At 33.0% G+C, this 26,394-nt stretch overlaps 1 protein-coding gene across 2 annotated transcripts in view; it reads left to right on the top strand.

The window, feature by feature from the left end:
* Nucleotides 1-26,394, top strand: part of CWC22 (CWC22 spliceosome associated protein homolog) — an 88,401-nt gene that overhangs the window by 44,713 nt on the left and 17,294 nt on the right. For both annotated transcript variants that reach the window (XM_007494462.3, XM_056794090.1), the window contains exons 12-14: nucleotides 1,461-1,562; nucleotides 2,354-2,435; nucleotides 8,978-9,038. In XM_007494462.3, the coding sequence (XP_007494524.2) occupies nucleotides 1,461-1,562; nucleotides 2,354-2,435; nucleotides 8,978-9,038 (245 nt within the window). The remainder of the gene's footprint in view (nucleotides 1-1,460; nucleotides 1,563-2,353; nucleotides 2,436-8,977; nucleotides 9,039-26,394) is intronic.

The raw sequence follows: 26,394 nt of genomic DNA, 5'->3' as shown, positions 1-26,394 counted from the left end.
TATAACCAAGCTATGATGTGATATTTTTTTTTTAAACCCTTACCTTCTGTCTTGGAGTCAATACTGTGTATTGGCTCCAAGGCAGAAGAGTGGTAAGGGCTAGGCAATGGGGGTTAAGTGACTTGCCCAGGGTCTATGATGTGATATTTTGAACTTTGAATATTATAATTTTTCTGCATCATTAAGAGAACTGACAAATATTGTTGCTAGTACACTATTGAAATAGTATCATTCTGTTTTCGTGTTAGGTAATACTTCTGCCAAGGAGATTTATTTATATTATTCCAAAACTTTGGAAGCTTCCAAATATACATTTAAATTTGTGCTACCTATTATAAAAGGACTTAGAATCCATATAAAAATAGGAATTATTTTAATATGATCCTCTGACTTTGTTTGAATTTTTTAAAAAACTTGACAATGAATTCTAATTGCCTTATAATGGCATGAGGTTGACTCTTATGTTCCTGAAGACTTTGCCAACTAAATATAAGATGTAAGTCCTACCAAACTAGAAAGAATATAAGTAGAGTTTCAGCAACAGACTATATGCCTTTTGTCCAAATTCTAGTCTCAATAAATTCAGAGACACTCATCACTTAGAAGGTTGCTATCTGAGAAGAAGCCTAGGTAAACTTGCTTGCCAGGTGATTTGGGGACACAGCATAAATCATATTGACTTAAGATGTGCAAGCGTTTTACCCATGCTACGAAATAAAAAAATCAAAAGATTTTAGAAGACAGGCAAAACTCACCGAATATAGGGAAAATATTTCCAAACAAATGACTTTAGAAGCCCAGAAGTGCCCTAAGTTTCAAGCTAGCACAAATTCTACTGTAAGACTAGTAGAACAGTCAGTACTTTTTCAAATAAAATTGCTACAACTCGGTTTTACATATGACCACTCTATGGATGAACTACATTATCAGTTTTGATGTTCACCATTTAAAAAATGTCTATGTAAAGAATGAAATGAATAATAAAGGAATCATGAGACTTTTTTGTGCATTTTCTATTAAAATGCTTTTGAGAACCCTGGAATTCTTAGTACCCTTGTTTATGCTCTTATATCTGGCAGTTCTTCTTTCTATGATGAAATATGTATATGAGTTTGCCTTTCAAAATACATCAGTTTCCAGTGTAAAATGTTTAATATTGTATTTTGGATAGCCACCAGCTAATTTCTGTCTTCATTCTGCTTGTCCAATCTTTTGTGTCATGACCACCTAGTTTTTTGGCAGAAGGATAATGCATATGGTATTTTCCAGGAAAGTTAGTATAATGCTTTCTAGTTACTAAGGAGCACTCCAAGTTGGCTCAGATGTTCTTAAGGGATTGATGTACTCCTACTGCCCTGAAACACACAGTGAATCATATGTACTCTTTTTAAAATGTGATAGAAGTGGCATATGATCTTTAATTTTTGCTTTGTTTTTATTACCTGCTTTTTTTTTTCAAGAAATTCTTGATGAGGGTGACAGTGATTCAAATACAGACCAAGATGCCAGAAGTAGTGAAGAAGATGAGGAGGAGGAGGAAGAGGGGGATGAAGATGAAGAAGGTAAACATTTTTTTCCAAATTATTTCAGTGGTATTTAAGAAAAATACAATGGTACTTGTGTAATTAGCTCTTAACAATAAGCTATTAATTTTTTCAATTAGCTTGATATTTATGATTTTGCTTGCTATGCTTCATTTTAGAACTTAAAAATAGATATGAGCAAAGTTTTAATGAATTAGAGGGACTGCAAATATAGCTAACATTCACATTTACATTTTACTTAAGATTTCTTATTGATCTGTTGTGAATCATTTATTCTTAGAAAGTTAATAGTTCACATAGAAGTGAATGAATTCTTCTAAAGCCCATAGATCTTGATGTGGATGAATTCTTCTAAAGTCTATAGATCCCTTTTGCCATCTTTGAAATGTTATTTTATCAGATAGCAACATGATTGTAGTCCTTTCTATTAGTGGACATATTGAGATTAAGGAATTTCTTAGTTTGATTCAGAAACTTTTTGAAGTACTACTGTCTGCTAAAAGACAATTCACGTTATTGTTTTTATTTTTAAGGAATAAAGTTTAGGTTCATACCATGGCTTTACTTTTAAAAGATTTTATAAACTTAATTGAGTCTTCTCCTAGAGCCTGTCACAGAACTTGCTAAATTGTACCCTAATGTCTCAGTGAGGTTACTTCAGATTCTAGAACTGCCCACCTTTCGTACAGCTGAGAAAATGCCTTATAAGAATCTATGTTATTTGATGTTATGGAAGTGTAAGGTTTATTTGCGTTTGTTTCACACTTATTTTGATGTTGTTTTCTAAAAATTTTGCTGTATTCTTCAAGGACAAAAAGTGACTATACATGACAAAACGGAAATTAATCTGGTATCATTTCGGCGTACAATCTATCTTGCTATTCAGTCAAGGTAAGCTCCTATTTGTATATACTGGAAGAACCTCTGTATCCTTGGTTTTTGTTTTTTATCAATGGTCTTTGTTTTATAATAAAAATTATATTAACCATTTTATTCTCTTGCAGTTAAGTATAATCATGAACAAAATTTTGAGAAGTGCTATTCACTTCACCTACAATCTGGTGATATAGTAGAAATTTAATTATTTATTTTTACTTGTTTGGATTTCACGTCCTGGTTCTAAGTAATGTAAACCTCAAAATTCCTTAGACTTATAAATGTTGGAAATTTCACCATTGGGATATTTCATACTTGGAAAATTTCTTACTGATAGTCTATTGGAATGGGAACCCCATTGGCATGGGAGGTTCCTTCTCTTCCCTTCTTCAGATTACTTTAGGACAGAAACCTTTTGCTGAACAATGGAAAGGACTTTGACCTATGCTTAAGCATAGAACAGGAATTTCTTTGAATCATGATTCAAAGTGATCCCTTCGTGGTCGCCACAATGTGACAAGGGAATCACTTTAAAAGACTGATATATATTAATTTAAGGTTGCCAAGGAATTCAGCTATGTAATTCCTAAATGAAAAACTCAAGTCAGCCGTCAGCCTTTTTTGGAGTTTAATTACAATAGGAGCAAGAAAGGAATTAGAGATAGATAGAAAGAAAAAGGGAGAGAAGGGAATAGGGCTTAAATACCCCTTCTGTTTAGGTTGGGCCAAAAGGCCCAAGCTCTTAGATAGCTGGGGCAAAGAAAAGAGATCAGTCCCTATCACTCACGTGACCAAAATGGAGAAACAGTCTCAGAGGCCCCCACCTTCAGCTTCCTTCAGCGCAAGCTTCTCCGAGTCCACCGCAATCACCCCGACCAAACTCCTCAACCCCCTCCCTTCAGACCCTCCTATCTTTAAGGAAACCATCCAAGTTCCTCCCCTCAGTTCTCCCATCTACCGATCACTGTTCATCAATTTCCCTGTGCCAATGGAGGCTCTAGCTTAACCCAGGACCGCCCAGAGGTTTCTGGCTTTTTCACATGTCTGTTGAAGGTCATATTTTCAAATGATTAAATCTTTGATCTAGGCTGCAGCCCTTACTCAATCCTGTTAGGACTGAATAGGGTGGAGATTTATTCCAAGTATCTCCATTGTATCAATTCTAAAATCAATCATGATTCAAAGAAATTCCTGTTCTATGCTTAAGCATAGGTCAAAGTCCTTTCCATTGTTCAGCAAAAGGTTTCTGTCCTAAAGTAATCTGAAGAAGGGAAGAGAAGGAACCTCCCATGCCAATGGGGTTCCCATTCCAATAGACTATCAGTAAGAAATTTTCCAAGTATGAAATATCCCAATGGTGAAATTTCCAACATTTATAAGTCTAAGGAATTTTGAGGTTTACAGTAAAAGAGTTGTTCTCTGCTAATTTTTTCATACTCTATGTTGTAGTGCAGATGGGAAGAAATCTGTCTACATGAAAATAGAAAGAAGTCCTCTGACACATTTTAAAGATCCTCCAAAGTGAGGTTAAGTAAAGGCAAATACTACATATTGAAAACAAGTGATTCCTTTTAAACTAGAAGTCATTGAGTTTAATTATGAAGAAAAATGCATGAAAATGTTAAATAATTAATACATCTGTTGTTTTGGATGTGAGGAAACCTATTGAGATGGTAAATAAAGTGTTTACCTTTTATATTGGAGGCAGAATGTTTTCACAGATTTGTTTTGTTACTAGGCTTTGTATATTTCCACTTGGTATGATGTAATAGTTATGATTCATAAGTGGAGTCATCTTGTTTTCAGTCTGTCTGAAAATTTTCCTGGCTTTAGATTCATTTTCAAATGCAAGAATATTAAACACCAAAACATTGGTTGGGAATTTTTGGTTCGTACTTGACTATTTCTTCACCTATTTTAAGAGAAAAATACCAATTTAATAATTTTTTCAAACTAAATTATCATAAAAAATGAGACTTCTTTAATGAATACCTGACATTCTAAGATAACAAATTGACATTCCATTTTGGCCTTTTCTGTTAATCAACTACTAATTTCTACTAACTTCTTATAAATTAGTCCTCGTTTCTACTATGCTTTCGTTTTTAAATTTTTTTTTGTTGAGGAAGTACATATTTTCTTAACCTGAAGAAAATAAATTACTTCTTCAGTTCTTCAAAAGACCCCAAATTCAATTTTTTTCTGCCACTATTGCAGATTATAATTACTCACAGCTTAATAGATAATCTTCATGACTTGCTATGCATCCTTGCCAAAACAGAGCAAATAAAATGTTTACTACTATCTTTATCAGCCTTCTAGTGAAAAGCCTTCCAAAAATTGCTGAATCAGCCCTGGAATAGCAAAAACATAGCATTGGAGAGCCTATTCTTTCCTTTCCTTGTGTAGAATATTTGTTATTAAAACTTTCTTTAGGAACTTGAAAGAACTCGTTATGACACAGAATTAGAGTGTTTCGGCGAAAACAAAAGATAATAAACATCATTAGGCCTAATATAATATTACATAATAACTAACATTATAGATGTGATCTTCCCCTTTTCCTCCTTCCCTAATATCTGGTCATTGGATTGCAAAAAACATTACCTGTGAGGGCCATCACTGTATAGCTCTCTGCTCTAGAGCAAAGTCCTCTTAACATGAGCCAACTGGGCTACAAGCCGCCCTACTACCTTATACTTGTATTATTCCTACCTTTTAATGGTTATTGTTACTCTTTTAATTGCCTGACACTATTTTTGCAATTTAATAAGACAATCCAAGTTATTTGAATAGGGCAAGTTTAAAAGAGACCTGTGATGTGTGACAAGGAAATCATTTTAAAAGACTGATATATATTAATTTAAGGTCGCCAAGGAATTCAGCTATGTAATTCCTAAATGAAAACTCAAGTCAGCCATCAGCCTTTTATAGAGTTTAATTACAAACAGGAGGAAGAAAGGAATTAGAGAGAGAGAGAGAGAGAGAGAGAGAGAGAGAGAGAGAGAGAGAGAGAGAGAGAGAGAGAGAGGGGAGAGAAGGAAATAGGGCTTAAATACCCCTTCTGTTTAGGCTGGGCCAAAAGGCCCAAGCCCTTAGATAGCTGGGGCAAAGAAAAGAGATCAGTCCCTATTACTCAAGTGACCAAAATGGAGAAACAGTCTCAAAGGCCCCCACCTTCAGCTTCCTTCAGAGCAAGCTTCTCAGAGCACACTCCAACCACTCAGACAAACTCCTCAACCACCTCCTCTGTCTTCAGGAAACCATCCAAGTTCCCTCCCCTCAGTTCTCACATCTACCAATCACTGTCCATCAATTTCCCTGTGCCAATGGAGGCTCTAGCTTAACCCAGGACTGCCCAGAGGTCTCTGGCTTTGCACATGTCTGTTGGAGGTCATATTCTCAAATAATTAAATATTTGATCTATGCTGCAGCCCTTCCTAAATCCTGTTAGGACTGAGTGGGGTGGAAATTGTATTTTCCAAGACCTGATTCTGTCATTCCAAGTATCTCTATTGTATCAATTCTAAAATCAATCATGACTCAAAGAACTTCCTGTTCTATGCTTAAGCATAGGTCAAAGCCCTTTCCATTGTTCAGCAAAAGGTTTCTGTCCTAAAGTAATCTTAAGAAGGGAGGAGGAGGAACCACCCATGCCAATGGGGTTCCCATTCCAATAGACTATCAGTAAGAAATTTTCCAAGTATGAAATTTCCCAATGGTGAAATTTCCAACATTTATAAGTCTTAGGAAATTTTAAGGTTTACAGATGCTACTTTGGGAGTAACAATAAAGATTGTGGTTTTTTTCTATCAAACTAAAGGTTGCCTATGAGGCATTACATTTTTAAAAATTCAATTAATTTTTTTAAAACATTAACAAAAATTTATTTACTTCTCCTCCCCACACATAATAACAAAAGAGAAAAACAAAAACCCTAGTAATCAAAATGTGAGGCCAAGCAAATTGTCTTATTGATCATATCCTTAATGTACGTCTCATTTTGCTTTTTTAGTCCATCGCTTCTCTGTAAGGAGGTGGATAGCCTATGGCTTATTTTAAACAAAACAAACCCATTTTTGTTAGGTAACTTTTTAAACAAACTTCTTTAAAGTATCTGAGTTTAAGAACTTTTCTCATTTTTTGTCTTTCATATTGGCCTATTAAGACTAATCCCCACATTACCTTACCTACCCGAAAAAGTTTGGCTGACAAACTTTTTTCCTTCCTCAAGAATTGGCTTGTCCTTTTAAAGCAGCAGTTCTCAACCTCTCAATTTGTAGCAATGAGAATACATAATGCATATCAGGTATTTACATTCCGAATCATAACTATAGCAAAATTACAGTTTTGAAGTAGCCACCAAAATAATTTTTTGTTTTGGGGTCACTGCAACATGAACTGTATTGTGGGGTCACAGCATTAGAAAGGTTGAGAACCACTGGTTTGAAGTGACTTAAGTTTCTTTGTCTTTTTGTTTCACTTCGGCTTGGTTTGGCTTTCTTTGAAATCTTAAAGGACTTTGTATGATTTAGATCTTTCCTGTCTTTAAGTTTTAGATTCATTAATAAGTAGGACTGCTGTGTCTCCACTGATTTTACTTTTTTGAGTTTGTGTATGGAGCCAAACCAGTTTTGGCCAATACTTGTTGTCGTAGATGTAATGCTCTTTCTTTATAAGTCATTTCTCTACCACTAATAATTTTAAGATTGAATGAATCCACTTCTTTGCAACACACAGCCTGAATACTCATTAAGATTTAAAAATAAAATGTACTCTTCTTTATGTATAAATTTGCTGTGTTCAAAATAATAAATTTTCAAAATTTTGAGTCAGTAATAAAATTCATTTTATGGGTTTAAATTAAAGGTTTAAGCCTAGGAACTAATCTATGAGTTTTTAATTTATTTTAATTTAAAAATATTGATAGAACAATGAATATAACTTTAAAATGGCTACTTATAAGTTTGAAAATGACCATAGACTTTATAAATAAAATTGTGAAGAAGAAAAATAAGCCTCTCACACAGCTGGCTTTCTCAATGATGTTTCATTCACTAGGCATGAAGGAAAATAAAAAAATTTAACAGGGAAAACAGGATAGTCATTACTTCCCCCATCAACTACTTGACTTGTTTTTCAGAATTTAGATTTCCCCTATGAACTGAAACTTGTCTTTTAAGAAAATTAAAGGTAAAAATCCTTCCACCATCACAGTTTACTTATTATTTTTTCTGGATTTTGTGGATATGTGAAAATGATTGTTCCAAAATTGACTTTCCCATTACAAACTGTGTAACATAACTCTATTTGGGTAGATAGTTGTACCTAGTTTGATCCATTGTTTTATATATTTCAACCCTAATGGGGCAGCTGGGTAGCTCAGTGGATTGAGAGTCAGGCCTAGAATCAGGAGGCCTTCGGTTCAAATCTGGCCTCGGACACTTCCCAGCTGTGTGACCCTGGGCAAGTCACTTAACCCTCATTGCCTAGCTGTTACCACTCTTCTGCCTTGGAATCAGTACACAGTATTGATTCCAAGACAGAAGGTAAGGGTTAAAAAAAAAAATTCAACCCTAATGTTATGTTGCCTTGTGTTCATAAATAATAATAGTTCATTGTAGTTGGGTAAGTCAGCCTGTGAAAACATAGGTGAATCTCACAATAAGATATGCAGCTAATAAATATCTATGTTGAGTTATTTTATATTTAGAATTTTAAATTTAAGCAGAATGACAGCTAATGTAGAAGCATACTTCTAATAGCCCATAAAAATCTTAACATTATTTTTTAATGACATTCACATTGTCTAGTATTAATTAGGTGTAAAGGAAAGAGCACTGAACCTGGAGCCATAGGACCTGGATTCAACTTTTGACTCTGCTATTTAATATATGTATGACTCTAAATCAAGTTATTTGACCTCTCTGGACCTCACTTTCTTTATCTATAAAATGAGTTGAGCCAAGTAACTTGGGAGCTGCTTGAAAGCAAGGACTGGTTTTGCCCTTTTTTTGTTTTTCTAATGCTTAGCATAGAGCCTGAGACTTAATAGGTACTTAATAAATGCTTGTTGGCTTCTCTTGAATATCTCACTAAATTAAATGTTTTAAAATTAAATATTTATGTGTTGTATGATTAAAATCTTTTCCTCAAATATTAACATCAGCTTTAGAATATTCAGTCTTTTTTTTTCTGTTTTTACCACATGATCCTCGCTATTTCATTTTTATTAATTTTAATTTAATTTTAATTTAATTTATAAATTTATAAATTTATATATTTTTTATTTTAATTATATAAATTTATAAATTTATAAAATTTAATTAAATTTTAATTTAAAAATTAAATTTAATTTACAATTAAAATAGAAAGACTTTATATTGAAATTTATATGGGATAATATTAACTATATGACCATGATAGTTATGTATGCATTAAATAATTTCTTTTACTTCAAATATGAAATAGCTGAAAAAAACCAATGCCTTCAAGTGTGTTGTTTTTATGAATTCTTTATGTTCCAAATCTAAAATGTGCTCATTTTTTGTCTGCAGTTTAGATTTTGAAGAATGCGCCCACAAATTGCTAAAAATGGAGTTCCCTGACAGCCAGACGGTAAGATAATCTGTCATTTTATTAAGGAAGAGTATAATTTAATGTTTAGGAAAGTTAAGACTTTATGAATTTAGAGTAATATGTAGTAAGGACTAAAATAGTTCCATCATAAACATTTTTCAAGTATTGTTTTTCTTTGCATTAATGACTTAAATCACAGATCTTGCATTGCATTTGATGTTAATTCTATCCATCCTACATATTAACATGTTCATGCATAAGGGGGAAAATGCATCAAATATGGAGTTTCATGCTTAAATGGTTTTGAAAGATTGGCTGTAAGTTTAATTTGTTAAATACTCTGGTGAACTTGATTTCTGTGTTGAATTTATCACACAGTGAAAAATCCCTTTATAATGCAAATAGAAAACATCCCAAGTTCTCACTATTATATTGTATTATGATTTTGGAAAGAAAACAAATCCCTACTGCTTTGCCTCTATTTCCTGGTGCTTGTGCCAAATTTTTCTAATTATTAAAATATCAAATAGTTCCCTGTCTGGCAAAGGAACTGAGTAGTTTTCTTCCTATGTTTGATATTTATTTTTAATCTCTCCAACTTGATTGTACGTTTTCGAGGAGTAGTGAACACATTTTCTACTTTTTAAAAATATATCCTTGCAGCTAGAATATTTCTTTGACTAAAAAAGTTCAATAAATTTTCATTAAATTAATCTATCAGTGAGCCAGATCAGGCTTTTTGCAATATTTTTATCACAATTTGGACATCTAGTTGTTCTTTTGAAAATAGTCTTAGCAAATGAACAACCAAAGTTATGTTCTTATGTCCTATTCTGATGGTGATCCCAAGATTCTCAAAGGCCATAGTCAAAGTAGTCATATGTTCTGGCTGAAGCCTCCATAACTTGGAGTTCAGATCTAGTAATAGACTGTTATCTAAGTACCAGCTTAACTATTTTTAAAAAGCTTATCATCTGAATTTTAGCCACCCACTAGATGATAAATATTGAGGGTCATATCCATCCATAAAAACCATATCCTAAGGCATGGAAAAATGTTGTACTTTTCATGAATAAATTATGTACTATTGTTGAAATTAGAGATTTTTTGAAAGAAAAGCTATAGATTTTTAGCACTGATATGTCATAGATATCTGCAACTTATTTCCCCTGGCTATTTGTTGTCTGGACTCAGATATTAGAGAAAAAAAGGAAATAATTTATTTCTAGTCTATCATCTTTTTAGGTTATAAGCAGCGTGTCAAACATTTATTGAAAATAATAATTCTATGTGAAACATATTCAAACCTTGAAAGTTATAGTTTGAAGAAGATTCATTGTTGGCTCCTTTTCCGTAACTTAGGAGGTGATATTTGATCTTTATTTTTTTTCATTTGAGCCTCTTAGCACTTAAACTTCTCTTTTGAAGTGGATATTAGCAGTACCATATCCATTTAAAGATGAGGAAACAGCTTCATAGAACTACCTGGGTTTACACAACTTTGTTTCACGGTAGAATTTGAGTTCAGACCTTCTTTAAATGCCTGGAACCCTGTCTTTTTTAACATTATAAAGAGCATGCTTTCAAAGAAAGAAAAAATCATTGACTTCAGTATTCCCATTAAGGCTTTTTTTTTTTTGGAATTGTCAATTGTGCTAAATTTTAAGGGCTGGTTAGACTATTTAACTATTTAGATGCTGGAGTTGTGATGTGAGCAAAAGCACAGACTCATTCTTGCTATTGAAAGGGTTTTAAAGTACAAATTCATCAGCACATTATTTCACTTTTCCATCTTTCTGTCAGCCACAAATTCAAAGCACATTACTTTCATCTTCACAAAATGATACACAAGTTTTAATATAATGAAAACAAGGCTAGTTACATGCTATATTTCAGAAGATCTTTGGTTGATGTTAATTCGTTAATTAGCATTCTTTTGATTAGGTCTGTTTAACCAGTTCCAAACCTACCTAACTTTGGTATGCTATTCTATATCTCTCTGAAATACAAAATTTTATCAAATGCTTTTCTGAAATTTATGTATTCTAACTACATTTGCCTAATCTAACAGCCTAGTAACCTTAGCTTAAAGAAAATGAGATTTGTTATTAAATTGAGGGTAGAGTAGAGAAAACTATTCCGGATAAAACTAGATAACATGGAAGATGATTGGTCGCATTTAGCAAGAAATGAAAATGATATCTACTAATTCGCAATTGAAAATTGAAATTAACAAGGAGATGGTATGGTGTAGGAGTCTCCAGTACTCTTCACTATAATCCCTGAGGGTTTGGATGTATTTCATAAAGTCAATAAATATATCCAACCTCCATAACTTCTATATAGATTCACATATCTATGTCTATGTCTATAAAGATATTTACATACCCACCCACAAGAGTTAACTATATTTTAGCACTTTAAATAAAAACTATATTTTAACAGAAAAAGTAAATATAGTCTCATAAATACTAAAATTTAGTGGTAATTGGCTCTATGTAATATAGCAATGAAAGTATATGCCTTATACAAATAAATCCATATTGGGGAGAAGTAAGAGTAGCTCTATACATGAAAAAGGTAAATTAAAACCTTAAGTAAGGAGAGGATGGAGGCAGAGCATCCCAGTTAAGATAAAAAGAGAAAACATTATAGAAATATATTAAATATTGCCAAGCTTGATGGAGGGTATTAATGATGGTCTCCTAATACTGTTAATTACAGACTTGCAGAGATGCCAGTTTCATTGGGGTTGGGGGATGTCAGTGAACCTGAAAACTATTTGTAGTCTGTTCTGCTTAAAGTATCTAATGTATTTTTGACTTGCTTTGCTATTAAATTCACCTTTCAGAATGTTTAAATGAAACAACAGAATGAATTGTCATTTTGGACTTAATTCTAAGTAATAAAAATAACAAGTTTTTGATGTGGAAGGCACAGAAACCTTTGAAGAAAATGACTATCATTTTGAAGTTTGATAACATAAAGATACATCATTGACAATACCCTAGATTTTATTTAAAAAATGTTTTTTTTTCAAAAAATATTGAGTATGTTTTTATGGCTAGAGATTAGTAGAAATTAAAGAATGGGAAATTAAAAATTCACTGATGATTCTAGTACAATTGAAAAGTCAGGAATATATACATATAAAGGAACTACTATAACTTAAGAGTTGGACTGCTATGAAAAATGGAGTTCTCTTGGAGGAGAGTATAAGTTTGCCATGTCAGTTCAGGAATGTCAGGTATTCACAACTGATGCATAGACTTTTAAGCAACCCCAAAAGTAGAAGAATATTTAAAATATTTTCTTTAAATAGTTTGTTGTTTATAATAGATATCATCTCTGACCCCTATATGTGTGTACATACAAATGTTTGTAGTGAATTAAATTTATTTTGAAAATTCTTTCTAAATTTGTCATAACCTTTGAACCATTTGGAGAATACTTCAGGGTATCTTGAAAGCCATAGTTTAACTCCCAGGGGTTTTCTTCGTGTGTGTGTGTGTGTGTGTGTGTGTGTGTGTGTGTGTGTGTGTGTGTGTGTGTGTGTGTGTGTGTGTAAAAGAGGAAAGTCTACCCTAATGATGATAAATACTCATTGTTTCTCTACTTTAAGGTATAAAACTTTTGGTTTGTTGGGAATCTTTCACTGACTTCAGATTTTGTTGGTTTGGCTCTACTATTCACCTATTGCAAATCTCAACCTTTTTATGATATAGCCAGTGGTTTTACTTCAGCCAAAAATCTTACATGGCCAACTTTTTAGTGAGCCTCTTTTAGCTAGAATGTGATGTAAATTCTCTTACCAGGACCCTACAAGAAGCCTTTTGAGTTTGATAGGGCTATCCTGTACTCTCATATACCTATCCTGTAACCTCAGAGAACCCCATGACAGTACCATGCCTCAGAATTAAGAGGTCATAGGACTATTGTCATTCAAAAGCTCATTGTCATTGCATAATGTAGAATGCAAACATGATGCAATACAAATGATCAATAAATAGTCATTTATTGATTTCATTATCTTTGGTAAATGTGTTTGGTGAATGTCTATGTGTTTTTTTGGTTGTATTGGTTTTTGCTAAGACTTCTTAAATTATAAGCTACTGTACTTTAAGTAACAAGAGATAATTAATTATTTTGGTTTTCCTAATTTCATATTGAGTATCAGAATGCATTTGAACCTATTACATTGTACTTTTATGAAGTTTAAGTGTATGTTCTTTCCCCCTGAGTTTATAAATATACCATGCAGTTTTTGATTTTCATAGTAGGTAATATAATTTTGACAGTACGTTGTTTTCATTTGTGCTTTGAGACTCCCATGAACCCGTATTCTTTCAGCATTCTCTCAAGTAGATGCATAACTTATTCTTTTGTTTTATACCTATCTCATTTCTTTGAATTTGTATCAGAGAGCTCTCCAGGTACCACTTTTTATTTGGGCATTTTTCCCCAGTGTTTTAAGGAAAGCATGAATTAAAACAACTTTTGTTTTATTTTCCAAAGAGACTTTAAACTTTTTTTCCCCTTCTGTAGTTTTTATTATAGAATTATATACACTAGTACTAATGGTACCTCAAAATATTATTTAAGAGGAATGATATGTGCATCATTAATTCATTTAAGAAGTATTTATTGTGTTGAGCACTATACCAGGCACTGGTGAATAGATAAAAGCATTCTGGGCCAGCAACGTAGAGCAGATGTAACACTGGATTTATAAACAGGTCTGTGTTAAAAATTTTGCCTCTGATACCTGTAACAGTTAAAAGAGTGGTTGCCTTAAACTGTGATTGCGAAAATATGGTTTCAAGACAGTGTCTTGAGTTAAATAAAAAATAAAGTGGTCGCCATGGGAAAATTCTCACATATTAAATACCCAAGTCAGCTGGGTTTTATGGAGATTTTAATTAATACAAATTAAGGAATTAATGAAAGGGAGAGAGTAAGAGGAAATAATGAGAAAAGGGCTAGGCTTAAGCCTTAAGAGAGAGATCAGTCAGTCTTTTATCAACTCACCACAAGATTTGTCCCAAGCAAGATTCTAGTGTTCAGAGCGACCCTCCAGTTTAGCTCAGGAAGCTCCACTTCAGCTTCCAAGGCTGAATTACCTTTTAGCCACCAAGACAGAGACCAGCCTCCAGTTCAGCTCCATAGCTGATTCCCTTTCAGAGGCCTTCTGGCCTCCTTTTAAAGAGAATTTTTTCCTATATCACCTCCCCTAATTTTTCACATCTACCAATCACAGTAGACGTTTTCACAGGACTGACCATTCTTAATTCATACCTGAGTAGACTAAACTTTTGAGTAATTCACACCTGAGTAGACTAAAACCTCACACTTCTTGCTAAGCTTGCTTGAACTTTTAGTGATTAATTTGACCTTCATAGGTACTTAGCACTTTTTTGTATTAGATCTAAAAATAGACCCAGCTTAAAGGTTTTAGCTTTACTTTAAGTATGGGTTAAGTACTTTTCATTGTTCAGTAAGGAGTTCACAACTTTATCTTCCCCTAAAGTATGCTTAAGTATGAGTAGAGTAATGTTAGAGTTCTCACATTCCTGATCAAGTACCTTCATTGTTTAAAATGGGGAATGGTCTTAACCAAATGTTCTAAGGTAGAGTCTGAGAATTTTTTAAGATTCACATACCACGTGTGATTGCAAACAAGTCACTATACTTCTATAAGACTCAGTTTTCCTCATTTGTAAAATGATGGAATTGTGCTAGATTATCTTTGGGGGCCTCCCCAGCTCTTAATTCCACGATTATGGATCATAATCCCAAATTATCCAATAAGGTAATTATATCAAAAGTAGTAAGTGAAAGTGCCCTGAAACAAGTACAAAGTAATAGGGGAACTTTATATATAGGAGATTACAAAGTTATTGAGTAGTGGTTCTCAGAAGCCATTAAGTGGTAGAGATTACAAAGTTATTGAGTAGTGGTTCTCAGAAGCCATTAAGGACAGAGCTGGGGCAAGAGAAACACAAGACAACTGTGGATGACTGATAAAGTTTTAAATTAAGACAGAAGGAAGAATTGATAAATATTACCAAACTGATAACCTAGCAGTGTTGGATTCTAACTTACTCATAAGATATTTTCTTTATTTGGACTAATTCATTATAACGTAAGAAATTGTTGGGAAATTGACAAATTAGTAAAGTTATATAGCATGGAAAAGAGTAAATTAAATTCATGATTCAAAACTTTGTTTTACTTAGTTTTTTGTTTAAAACTACATTTATTGTGGTTAATCAAAAGAGAAAGTGAAATCTTTTTTTAAATTGTTTGGGAGAAAAAGGTATAGACTATATAGAAACATGTATATCATGAATATTTTCTTTCAAAAGAGTTAGATAGACTACCTTCAGAAAACAATTATCAAGAATGGATTAAGTGCCTACTATGTGCCAGTCACTATGCTAGTGCTAGGGTGAAAGGACCAAAAAAGGGAAGATTTCTTTTTCCAGAGTAATTAATAAAAAGAAGAAAACTACAAAATCTCACTCTGCTTTGTGCAACCACATTCTTCTGCAATGCTAGTTATAGCTATAGGATAGAGGGCAAAGAATGCTAAGAACTCTATAGACTTTAAACCTTTTATTAATATTATCTTAATTTTTGGTAATAAGATTGTTATCCAGAGATTAATAAGCAGACACAAAACCACAGGCACTAAATTATATCAGTATTTACATTCTCACTGTAAATGACAAAAATAAGTTACAATTCTATAAACTAATAGTTTATGGGTTCTCCTCAGAATGACAAAACCATTGGGAGTTAGTTGGTTTTATATAAAAACAAAGACATCAAAAAACACGATTTCATGATTGATTCTTGGTCATCTAATAGTGCCATGTACGATATTTTGCAAAAGACCACAACAGAGATAATTGCAGATTTTTTGTTGTTACAAACATGTGGCAGATAATAGAATGTAGCAATATCTACAAAGAACATGCTAAGAACCTACAGACTAAATCAACATATTTTAAAACACAATGACTTTACTAAAGGTATTGGAGAAGGTAGCAAAAAATATTTTGTAAAATGTTTCAGGAGCAAGAATGCGAGAAACCAAAGGCTTATAAATTGTAAGGGAACCTCATGCTAACATATTATGAATACTTTATTCAACAAGAAAGCTGGGAGGCACTAGACAGGTTAAGCATCAAGTAATTTTTTTAAAATGGTACTGTGATGACATTCCAACAATCAGAGAAAAGGCAGTCATCAATGTAGCACTCATTTCTAAATCAGATCTCTTAGTAATTAGAATATCAGCTTAATATGTTAGAGATTAAGTATTAGATTGGGAAAATGAATTAAAATGAGATGATTTTATATAATTGAAGAAATCTTTTTAAAACTATGGTTGATGTTTAAAAGAAATGAAATAAAATTCAACTCTCAAGTCCTAATGAAATTTAGTCTATTTAAATCACTTATTATATCAAGAAAACAACAACAACAACAAAAATCTTAGAAATCTATGTTTATAAACAGTTTAGCCAAAGCCTCAAATAAGTGCAGTCATTCTAAGGATTGTTAAAAATTAACCTGGAGAGAGATCAACAAACAGATGAAAAATGGGAAAAGATCTGTCAACATTTTTACAAATAGCAGTTACATTGAAGCTACAATAATACAATCTTCAATATGCTACATAATGAAGGAAAAATTACTCTAAAGAAAAAGATAAGAAAAAAATACTTGAACTCTATAAGTTTTGTTGAAGTTGAAGTATATACACTCTTAGGCTTTCAAAAAGTCAGGAGAATACCAAATTCTTAAAAAGAATCAAGGACTTGATTCCAACCAAAAAAGATAGCCATGAAAACATCAATAACCACTGACCTACAAGCTTCCCCATTTCTATAAAATCTTTATGAGAATGATTTTTTTTTTGTATTGAAGGCATCATCAATGAATTTTGAAAAGGGAGCATAAAGGCGTTCACAAACATTATTTTATAGATCACCTCTTTTCAATTACACAGCTGACTGGTATAGAAAATACAAGATTCTCAGTGTAGATATGTTTTTTGACTATAAAAAATGCATTTGATTTAGTAGAGCAAAATGTCACCTTAAATGTTCCCCTTAGTCAAGGTATCTCCGTGAATGTGACATAATTACATCAGATTCCTTGAAAAATGAAACTGATAATTTTGTTTCATGATCCTCTTTATCACTAATACCAAGAAAGGCTTATAAAAGTGAGAGGTATATTCCCTGGAGGTATTTGTTGTTGTCTTGATGAATGTTCAGGGAAGAATCCAAATTGAAGAGAGAATCCTTGTAGATGGTGAGCCCCTCCAAATGTTCCTAGATAAATATCACTTCATAGTGATTGCATCAGGCCTTGTAATATTTCAAAGCATTCTAAATGAGATTCAAATTAGGCTCCTCAAAAGGGTTTAGCCTAATTATCCAAACAGGGAAAACACAGTGAATAAAGAATGCCTAGTGCTCAGCTTGCATAGATATTAAACAGACATTGCAGATAGAAAGCAAAATGAGCCTAAAACAGAATAGGAAGAGCATAGGGAAGTGTAGTAGGTATGAAAAATTTGAGAATTTTTTTAATGATCCCACCCCTTACTGCACCTTAAAACACAGGCCTTTTTAAAAAAACATTTTTCTCATGCCATTTTATCTTGTGCTTTATGAATTAACTGCTCCAAAATATTAAAATTGCTGGTCACTTAAAAACAGTAAAGTAGTTTGAGTAGGTTGCAGTATATGGCCAGCCAAAGATTTACTAGCAGAAATAGAATAAAGTTTACTATCAGAAAGATGTATATGACCATAGAAGGTGGTGGGCTACTTGTAACAGAACAAAGGATAAACTGACAGACAGGGTCAATGCTGCAGTAGAATCTGTAGTTTCAAGAGATTGAGATTCTATAAAAAGATCCTCAGTACATTAGGTGGGTTCTTGATCAAGCAAATAAGCTTTTTTTTTTAAATTAAATAAGCTTTTTATTAAACAGCTACAATGCATCTGATGCTGTTAGACCCTACAGATTGAAAGACAGAAATGAAATATGTAATATTCTCCTATAGCTTATAATAGAGCTGAGGGATCCAGCATGCTCATATTAAAAAATACATGCAAGAAAGATAATTTGGGGAAGGGAGTATACCAACAGCAATGGGGATCAGGGAAAGCTAACACTTGAATAAGAAGGTAGCATTTCAAACAAGTCTTTTTTTTTTTTTAAATCTTTATTTTCTGTTGCAGAAGAGAAGTAAGGACTAGACAAGTAGAGTTAAGTGACTTGCCCAGTATCACACAGCTAGAAGTGTCTATGGTCAGATTTGAACCCAGAATTTCCTGTTCCCTTGCTGCCCTTGAACCAAGTCTTGAAGGAAACTAGGAATTCTAAGAAGAAGAGATTGCTGAGTTAATGCCTTGTAGACATGGGGGATAGATCAGTGCAAAAGTACACACATAAATTTAGTATTATGTATGAGGAATAACAAGAAAGGACAGTTTGATTAAACAAGAGAAAATGAGAAGAAGAATCATATATAATAATGATGAAAAGAGGTGAGGTTACTGGAGGGCATGTTATTAAGGGCTTAAAATGAGAAATAAAGCCAGAACTACTGGAATTTACTGAGTAGCAGAATGAGGCCCTGTTTTTTAAGAAAGTGGCTTTTTAGAAATCTCTTGTTGGGCGCTAAAAGACTGTCTGCCCTTTGATCTAGCCATAGCACTGCTGGGTTTATACTGCAAAGAGATAATAAGGGAAAATACCTGTACAAAAATATTCATAGCTGAGCTCTTTGTGGTGGCAAAAAATTGGAAAATGAGGGGATGCCCTTCATTTGGGGAATGGCTGAACAAACTGTGGAATATGTTGGTGATGGAATACGATTGTGCTAAAAGCAATAATAAAATGGAGGAATTCCATGGAGACTGGAACAACCTCCAGGAAGTGATGCAGAGCGAGAGGAGCAGAACCAGGAAAACATTGTACACAGAGAGTGATACACTGTGGTACAATCAAATATAATGGGCTTCTCCATTAGTGGTAGTGCAGTGATCCTGAACAACTTGGAGGAATTTACAAGTAAGAACACTATCCACATTCAGAGGAAAAAATGTGGGAGCAGAAACACAGAAGAAAAACAACTGCTTGATAACATGGGTTGAAGTTGATATGATTGGGGATATAGATTCCAAATGGTCATCCTAGTGCAAACATCAACAACATGAAAATAGATTTTGATCAAGGAAACATAAAACCCAGTGGAATTGCGTGTCAGCTATGGGAAGGAATGGGGGGAGAAAGGGAAAGAATATGATTCTTGTAACCAAGGAATAATATTCTAAAGTGACAAATTAAACAAATTTTCAAAATAAAAGAAAGAAGGGCAAAAAAAATATCCTTTGTTGAGGATTTATAGGAGGATGTGGTTAACAGTCACACAGAATTGGTTGTTATAGACACATAGAAGTACTTCATACTTATTGATTAGCTTGCTTAATTGGTAACAAGGTGAGGATGTTTAGCACAGTAGTGCCTATATCTGTACTTTTTTGAGATTTGGTAAGTAAGGCATTGATTACTTTCAGATAGAGCAGTTTTAATTGGGTGAAGTTAAAAAAAGGTTAGCAATGCATGTGAAAAATATGGACATACATAAGCTGAATTTTACATAGTTTTAGCCTTTAAACCAAGGTCTTTGGGTGGTTTAGCAAATTGGAATGATGTTTGTTGTTGTTTTCCTTTTAAAAATATTTTTGATATCCAAAACTGTATTACTTTTGGTAGTAGCCGTTTTGTTATCCATTACATGGACTTCATAAAAAAAAAATCCTAGAAAAAAGGATTGTTTTAAGATGATCTGTGAAAGAAAGTATATAATACCTGTTCATAGATATATTAAAACTGTTGTTAGCTACCGAGAACATAAATATCACTATTGCTTTTTAATGGCCTGAGTTAGAAAGTGAATAGTGAGGTTTTACTTTTTCTACCAGATATATTTCAATGAAGCAAATCAAAGTGTGTAGCATATATTTACATCTCATTTTGAGTAATTCAAAATGAAAATGGGATATGATAGAAATTCTGTCTGCTTTTATTAGATTTCTCTTCTAAAATAATTCAGAGCAATTGACATTTTCTCATGATTTAAAATGGTGAGGAAAAGTTACAAAGAGAAATTTAGGCTTGCATCAAAGAAAAATTTTATAAGAAGAATTTTCAAAACTGTAATGGTCTTCTTTATGAGGCAACAGGCTTCCTTTCACTGGACATGTTTAAAGCAGACTGGATGGTCATTGTAAGTTGAGATGAAGATGTGGTAAAAGACATTATTGTTTTGCTACAAGTAGACTTATGGCCTTTGACATCCTTTCTAAATAATAATTTTTCATAATATTTTCTGTGAGTGATATAGATGATATAAATTATTATTTAATACTTAAAATGGAGGTACAAAAATGTTTGGTAATATCTATGATGAATCATTGAGCAGATGAAAATAAAACCCACTTTCTACTTCTGCAGTTTATTATACTATTATACCACCTACTTATTTTTCTTTTCATTCTTATGTAATATTTAAATTTTTTAAAATGTAATTATTTATAGGAAAAACTAAAAAACAAAGAAAATCACAGTGTGCCTTCCCACATATAATACTCAAATGGATATGATCTCATCAGTTTGGAAATTCCCAATGATATAGATAGAACCTATTCACACCAATTCTGATTTAAATCATGCTCATGTTCTCCCATGAATTTGCCACAGGGGGCTTCACCTAACATTCTAAGGGCCCTATTTGATTCCTCTTGGCATAGCAGTGTTGTCCATGGAACACCAGCCCTCCACACCCTTCATTCTTGCCATGTGACCAGCCTGTCTTCCTATCATACAATTCCTTGATGATATATTTAACTCCTATTTTTAAATGGAGTTCCTTGTTGCATAAGTTAATGCCTACTTTCACTTTCCATGTATCATTCTCTTGTCTTTTCTGTGTTACTTTTAATTCTTTCATGGCAGTTGTATTCCTTCTCTTATTAGCATTTAGAAACAGAAGATGGTATTCAGAGACATGCCTTTGATTTCATGATAAGTTTGGGAGCTTTCAAGAAGCTTTGCAGTTTCCCAAAAGCAAGCCAAACTACTGTCTTTCTCCTGTTTAACTCAGGGTCTAACACTGTCCATCTGTTTTATCTATCCCAGATATACATGCTGAGGAATATTCTCTAGGTGTGTTGAAATCTGATAATACACATTCTTCATCCTCTTGATCTTTTCTGTGTAGATGAACAGGTGAAATTTCTTTCAATGATTATAGACCTTTTCCAGGTTCTTCATTATTCTGGGGCTTAGTACAGCAGCACTGTCATCCATAAATTTGAACATCTATGTAACTATGGAAAAATATTCTAAATTAATTAAATAAATGAATTCATTAAAAATAAATAAATAAAAACATAAATATGAGATCTGGAGGATCTTTCTATACATAGGAGTCTCTCCTACTTGAACTCTGCTTGGAATTTAATTTGTTTCAGTATTGAGTATCATATGTGAATATATATCTTGTTTTAAGCCATTGTAGCTTACATATGACATACATGCAAAAAATAATGAGTTTTGAGACACTAATCCTTAATCTTCATGCTATTTTAAAACTACACTTGACTTTAAAATTTGTCAACTAGGTAACTTATTATGTAACATACATGCGCGCGCACGTGTGTGTGTGTGTGTGTGTGTGTGTGTGTGTGTGTGTGTGTGTGTAAAAGATTGAACTGGAATAGCCCCTTAAAATGATTTAGTCAAAATTCCTCATTTTACAAATGAGGGAAAAGAGACCCTTAGCTCTTAAGTGATTTACATAAGTAAACAAGTCAGGATTTGATTCTAGGTTATTTCACTCTAAATTCAGTACTCTTTGTGCCATATAAATTTTTACCATTCAAAATCATATAAAGCAGGCTATATCTTTTGTTAGTGTATAGCATCATTTATTATGATAAGAAACTTACTTCAGAAGCAGGAAAATTTATTCATCTCTAGAACAGTGTTCTGAATAAGTTCTATGTTTGCAATTGTCAGTTCCAGGAAATGATATCTATAGCCATATATTTAACTGATGTTTACAGGACTATTTATATGTTGCTTACTCAACTACCCTGAGAAAATAAAACAAATTAAAACATTTAAAAGAAAGTTCAATTATTTTGGGAAGGAAGGACTTCCTACTATGTGTAAGGGACTGCTGTCATTAGAAAACTTAATCAAGCATTTCAGAAAGTTACTTCGATATTTATTGCCTTCATAAGAAAGATCTCTTCATTATTTTGCTTTTTAATTGCTTTTTATTTTCTGCTGAGCAATTTCAGTTGCTATTACTGAGTTTAATAAAGAAAGACTTGGAGAGAATTCTGACAGATATAGAGTGATGAAACATACTTTAGCCAGCATACTCATTTATTTCAAAGAAAAAAATATGTGTATTGAGTAGAAATTTTCTAATTCTATTAGGTCAAGAATAATAGATTTTTAAATTGTGTTTGTAAATTTTTATAGACTGAGGACAAATGGATTCTAATAGGGTTTTTTAAGTTTTATTGATTTTTGTTTTACATCAGAATCATTTCTGGAGCTCTCTTTCCAGCCCCTCCCAAAGAACCTTGTCTTGTAACAAATATGAATAGTTAAAGCAAAAATAATTGATAGGGCTTGTTTCCACTTGTGATAGTGGATGCAACATTCCTTATCTACGTTCTCTATGTCACCAAAGTTACATTTCCTCATCTTCCTCTTGTTCTTGGGTCGTTAAAGTAACCAAGTAAGCAAAAAAATATATATCTCATAGTTCTGAGAAAAGAATATTGCTTCTGAAACTTAAAAGATGTTCAAGTAAATAAAATCTTTTTCCTAATTGAAGCTAATAACCATGAAATGGAATTTAGAGATCCATATTTGTCCCTTGATTTTTGCTAGAGATATTGTCATTGGAAGCAAATATATTACTGAATTAACCTTTAAAATTATAATTGGAGACAGAATTACAATGTGAACTTATCACATCCCTTAAAAAACATAATTAAAGCATTGAAAACTTTAATTTTAATCCAGAGAATATTTAATTCTAGAACTCACCTCAATCTTTTTTTGATAACATTTGCAAGGATGTCTTTCTGAACAGATCTTTTTTCATCCGTATGGTTCTCTGAAGTGCTCTCTTAAAAATCATTGTAATATTTAATTAAAATGTTAAAATACTTAATTATTGTAAACCACAGGGGATAACCATGCTGTAATTGCATTTAAGCCAGTGGTGGGGGTTGGGGGGACAATAATTTGTTTTGCAAGTTCTGCTGATTTTGTTAGCAATGGTATCAGCATTTTAACCAATTTCATTGTTTAAAATCTAATTAACTACAATATTACTCTTTTTAAACAACATTAAAAGTTAGTATCATTTTAATATGTCATGCTAATGTAATGTGACAATACTCTTAAAAACTGTTACTTTAAGTTTTTATACTTTTCTGATTTAACATTCGATTGAAATACTTTTAGTACATTTTTGCATACATTTACAAATTTTAAGTTTAATATACTATGTGATCAGAATCTTTCTACTGTTATTTAGAAATTTGCTTTAACAAAATGTTAACATGCTAAACCCATTTTTAACCAAAACATGTACTTTTCTGTAAGGCAAGACTTTCAAGTACTTTCTGTAAAATTGGTCCCTTGATTGATTACTAGGCTGTGAATATATACAAGTTAGGGGCTATATATTAAACTCATTTAAATCCTCCCTGACCCACCTGCCCTTCTCCCCTCCCCCCCCAAATATATATATACATATATGCATATTTCTCTTAGACACTCTAAGGGTCTTAAATACTTCAGATATTTTGCCCTATAGTGTACCATGGCAGACTGTACCCAGAAAATTATACATATATAAGATACATCTTTCCCGGGTAGTAAGGGTAAATATTGGGTATCTGGTACTTTGGTAGATCCACGCTTTCATTAGAATGGATACTCCCTTCCCCACCACAGTTCCCTCAGTTCCTCCTCATCTTGTGCAGTTCTTAAACCATCCTTTTCCATAAATTCTTCAGAGAAGATCCATCTAGCTTACTGAACTCTTTCATTTCATTCCAGTATCTCATTCTTATAATAATCTTGGGGGTATCAGTATATCATTCATTGAGACTTTTTTATATCTTTTATCAAATGAGAGACAATTTATTATGAAGTATAAAATTACTCTTGTGTGTGTCTATGTGTATTGCTTTTCGAAAAAGGGGACCAGGATATGGATGATGATCTGGCCAAATACGGTGAGAAGGAACCATCAGACACTGGCCAGTGAAGAGATGGCCATGAGAATGTGGACTGAGGAAAAGGCCACTGGATTTAATAAATCAGTTTTCAACTGTTTATTGTGGGACTGTTTTCAAAGCTTTTCCTGCATTATAAGTAGCATTTTCTTATTAATTAAAATTTTTAAAGAGGTGAATCTGTTACATGTAACCTAGAAGTTCAGTAATTATATCCCTTAAAGTAACAAAATGAATGGAAATGTGATTGTTTTAAATGTACAAAGGACCCTTTATTCACAGTATTGAAAAGAATTGTGGCCATCTGTCCCAGGCTCCGACTTTGTCACTACTTCATTCCTCACTTTTGTTCTTTACTCTGTCCTAAAGGAAAAGATGACCTTTCTCTTTGCAAACTCTAATTGCTGTTTGTGTGCCCTTTCTTCATGTTCTTGCCTCTTCCTTTAACCTCTCCCTCTTCCTAATATTCAATGGTTTGGCAACTGTCTCCTCTTCTACCACTTTCAGATATGCCTAGATCCATCCCATCCCACCTCTGATATCCTGTGTTCCTGTTCTCTGTTAGCCAACACTGGAGTAGGTATTCTTAATTGTTTGTGTATCATGGACCTCTTGCATTCTGGCAAAACCTAACAACTCTCAAAATAGTATTTTTAAATTCATAAAATGAAATCTATAGTGCTCTTAAGAAAAACATTGAAATGCAATTACCAAAAACAAAAACAAAACAAAACAAACAAAAAAAAAACAGCCCTTCTAAGTTTATGAGGTTCCTAAGTTAATAATATCTTTGGCCTAGAAGAAGTTGTTTACATGTCTTGCTTACCTCTTCTCATCTACTTCTCCATCCCTTGTAATCTGGCTTCTGATCTCATTTCTAAACTGAAACTTCCTTCTCCAAGATTATCAATAACTTCTCAATTACAAAACCAGATGGTTTTTTTCTCATTGCTCTCCTGTTGATCACTCCCCTGCTAGGCATTCTTCTCCCTGGATTTTTACTAACAATGCTATCTCTTGTCTGTTCCCCTCTATTTACTTCCTGCTCCTCAGTGTCCTTTGCTGGATATCTCCCATGTTCCACCCTTTCTTCATGGTGTACCCCTGATGCTCTTCCTGTGCCTTTTCACCCTCTGCCTTTGTGCTTTCATTAGCTTCAGTGGGTTTAAACATCGTCATTTTCTAACTCCTAGCTATACATATCAAGCCCCAGTTTTCTCAGACTCTACTCCTATATCATTAGCTGCCTATTGGACATCTCAAACTCAAAATGTATAGGAAAGAATTCATTTTCTGTCACACCAAATGCTTCATAATGTAGCTTCATGGTGCTTCTCTCAGGCTTATTGCATATTACCTTTCTTTGTACGCTTTACATTCCAGACAAATTGACCTTTTTTGCTGTTCTCTAAATTTAATTCTATCTCTCCTAGACATCCCTGCCCCACTCCCACCCCAGCTCCCCCATGCTTGGAATGCACATTTCCCTTAACCGTGGAATTCAAGACATTATCAAAGATCAGTTTAAAATGCCATTTCATATTGAAATGTAGTAAAAAATTTCCACACAAATTTTCCTGACTTATATGATCAAAGTTATATCCCTCTTGCTCTTCTTTTCCTCTCTTGATGCTGTTAGGTGATTCGGTCTGGGTTATGCATGTATTATCATACAAAACATTTCCACATTGTTCATTTTTATAAGCGAGTAATCATATAAAATCAAAACCCAAAAAACATAAACTCAAATAAACAATTGAAAAATTATATGCTTTCATTAGCATTCTCACTCCAAAAGTTCTTTCTCTGGAGGTAGATAGCATTCTTTGTCATAAATCCCTCAAAATTGTCCTGGATCCTTGTATTGCGGCTAATAGCCAAGTCTATCTCAGTTGATCATTCCACAATATTGCTGTTACTGTGTCCAATGTTTTCTCTGGTTCGGCTTACTTCACTCTACATCAGTCCATAAATGTTTTCCCGGTTCTTTCTGAAATCATCCTAGTAATCATTTCTTTTTTCACAATAGTAT

Source organism: Monodelphis domestica, chromosome 4, assembly GCF_027887165.1.
Source record: "Monodelphis domestica isolate mMonDom1 chromosome 4, mMonDom1.pri, whole genome shotgun sequence".
Classification (NCBI taxonomy): domain Eukaryota; kingdom Metazoa; phylum Chordata; class Mammalia; order Didelphimorphia; family Didelphidae; genus Monodelphis; species Monodelphis domestica.
This window is presented reverse-complemented; position numbering and strand designations above follow the sequence as displayed.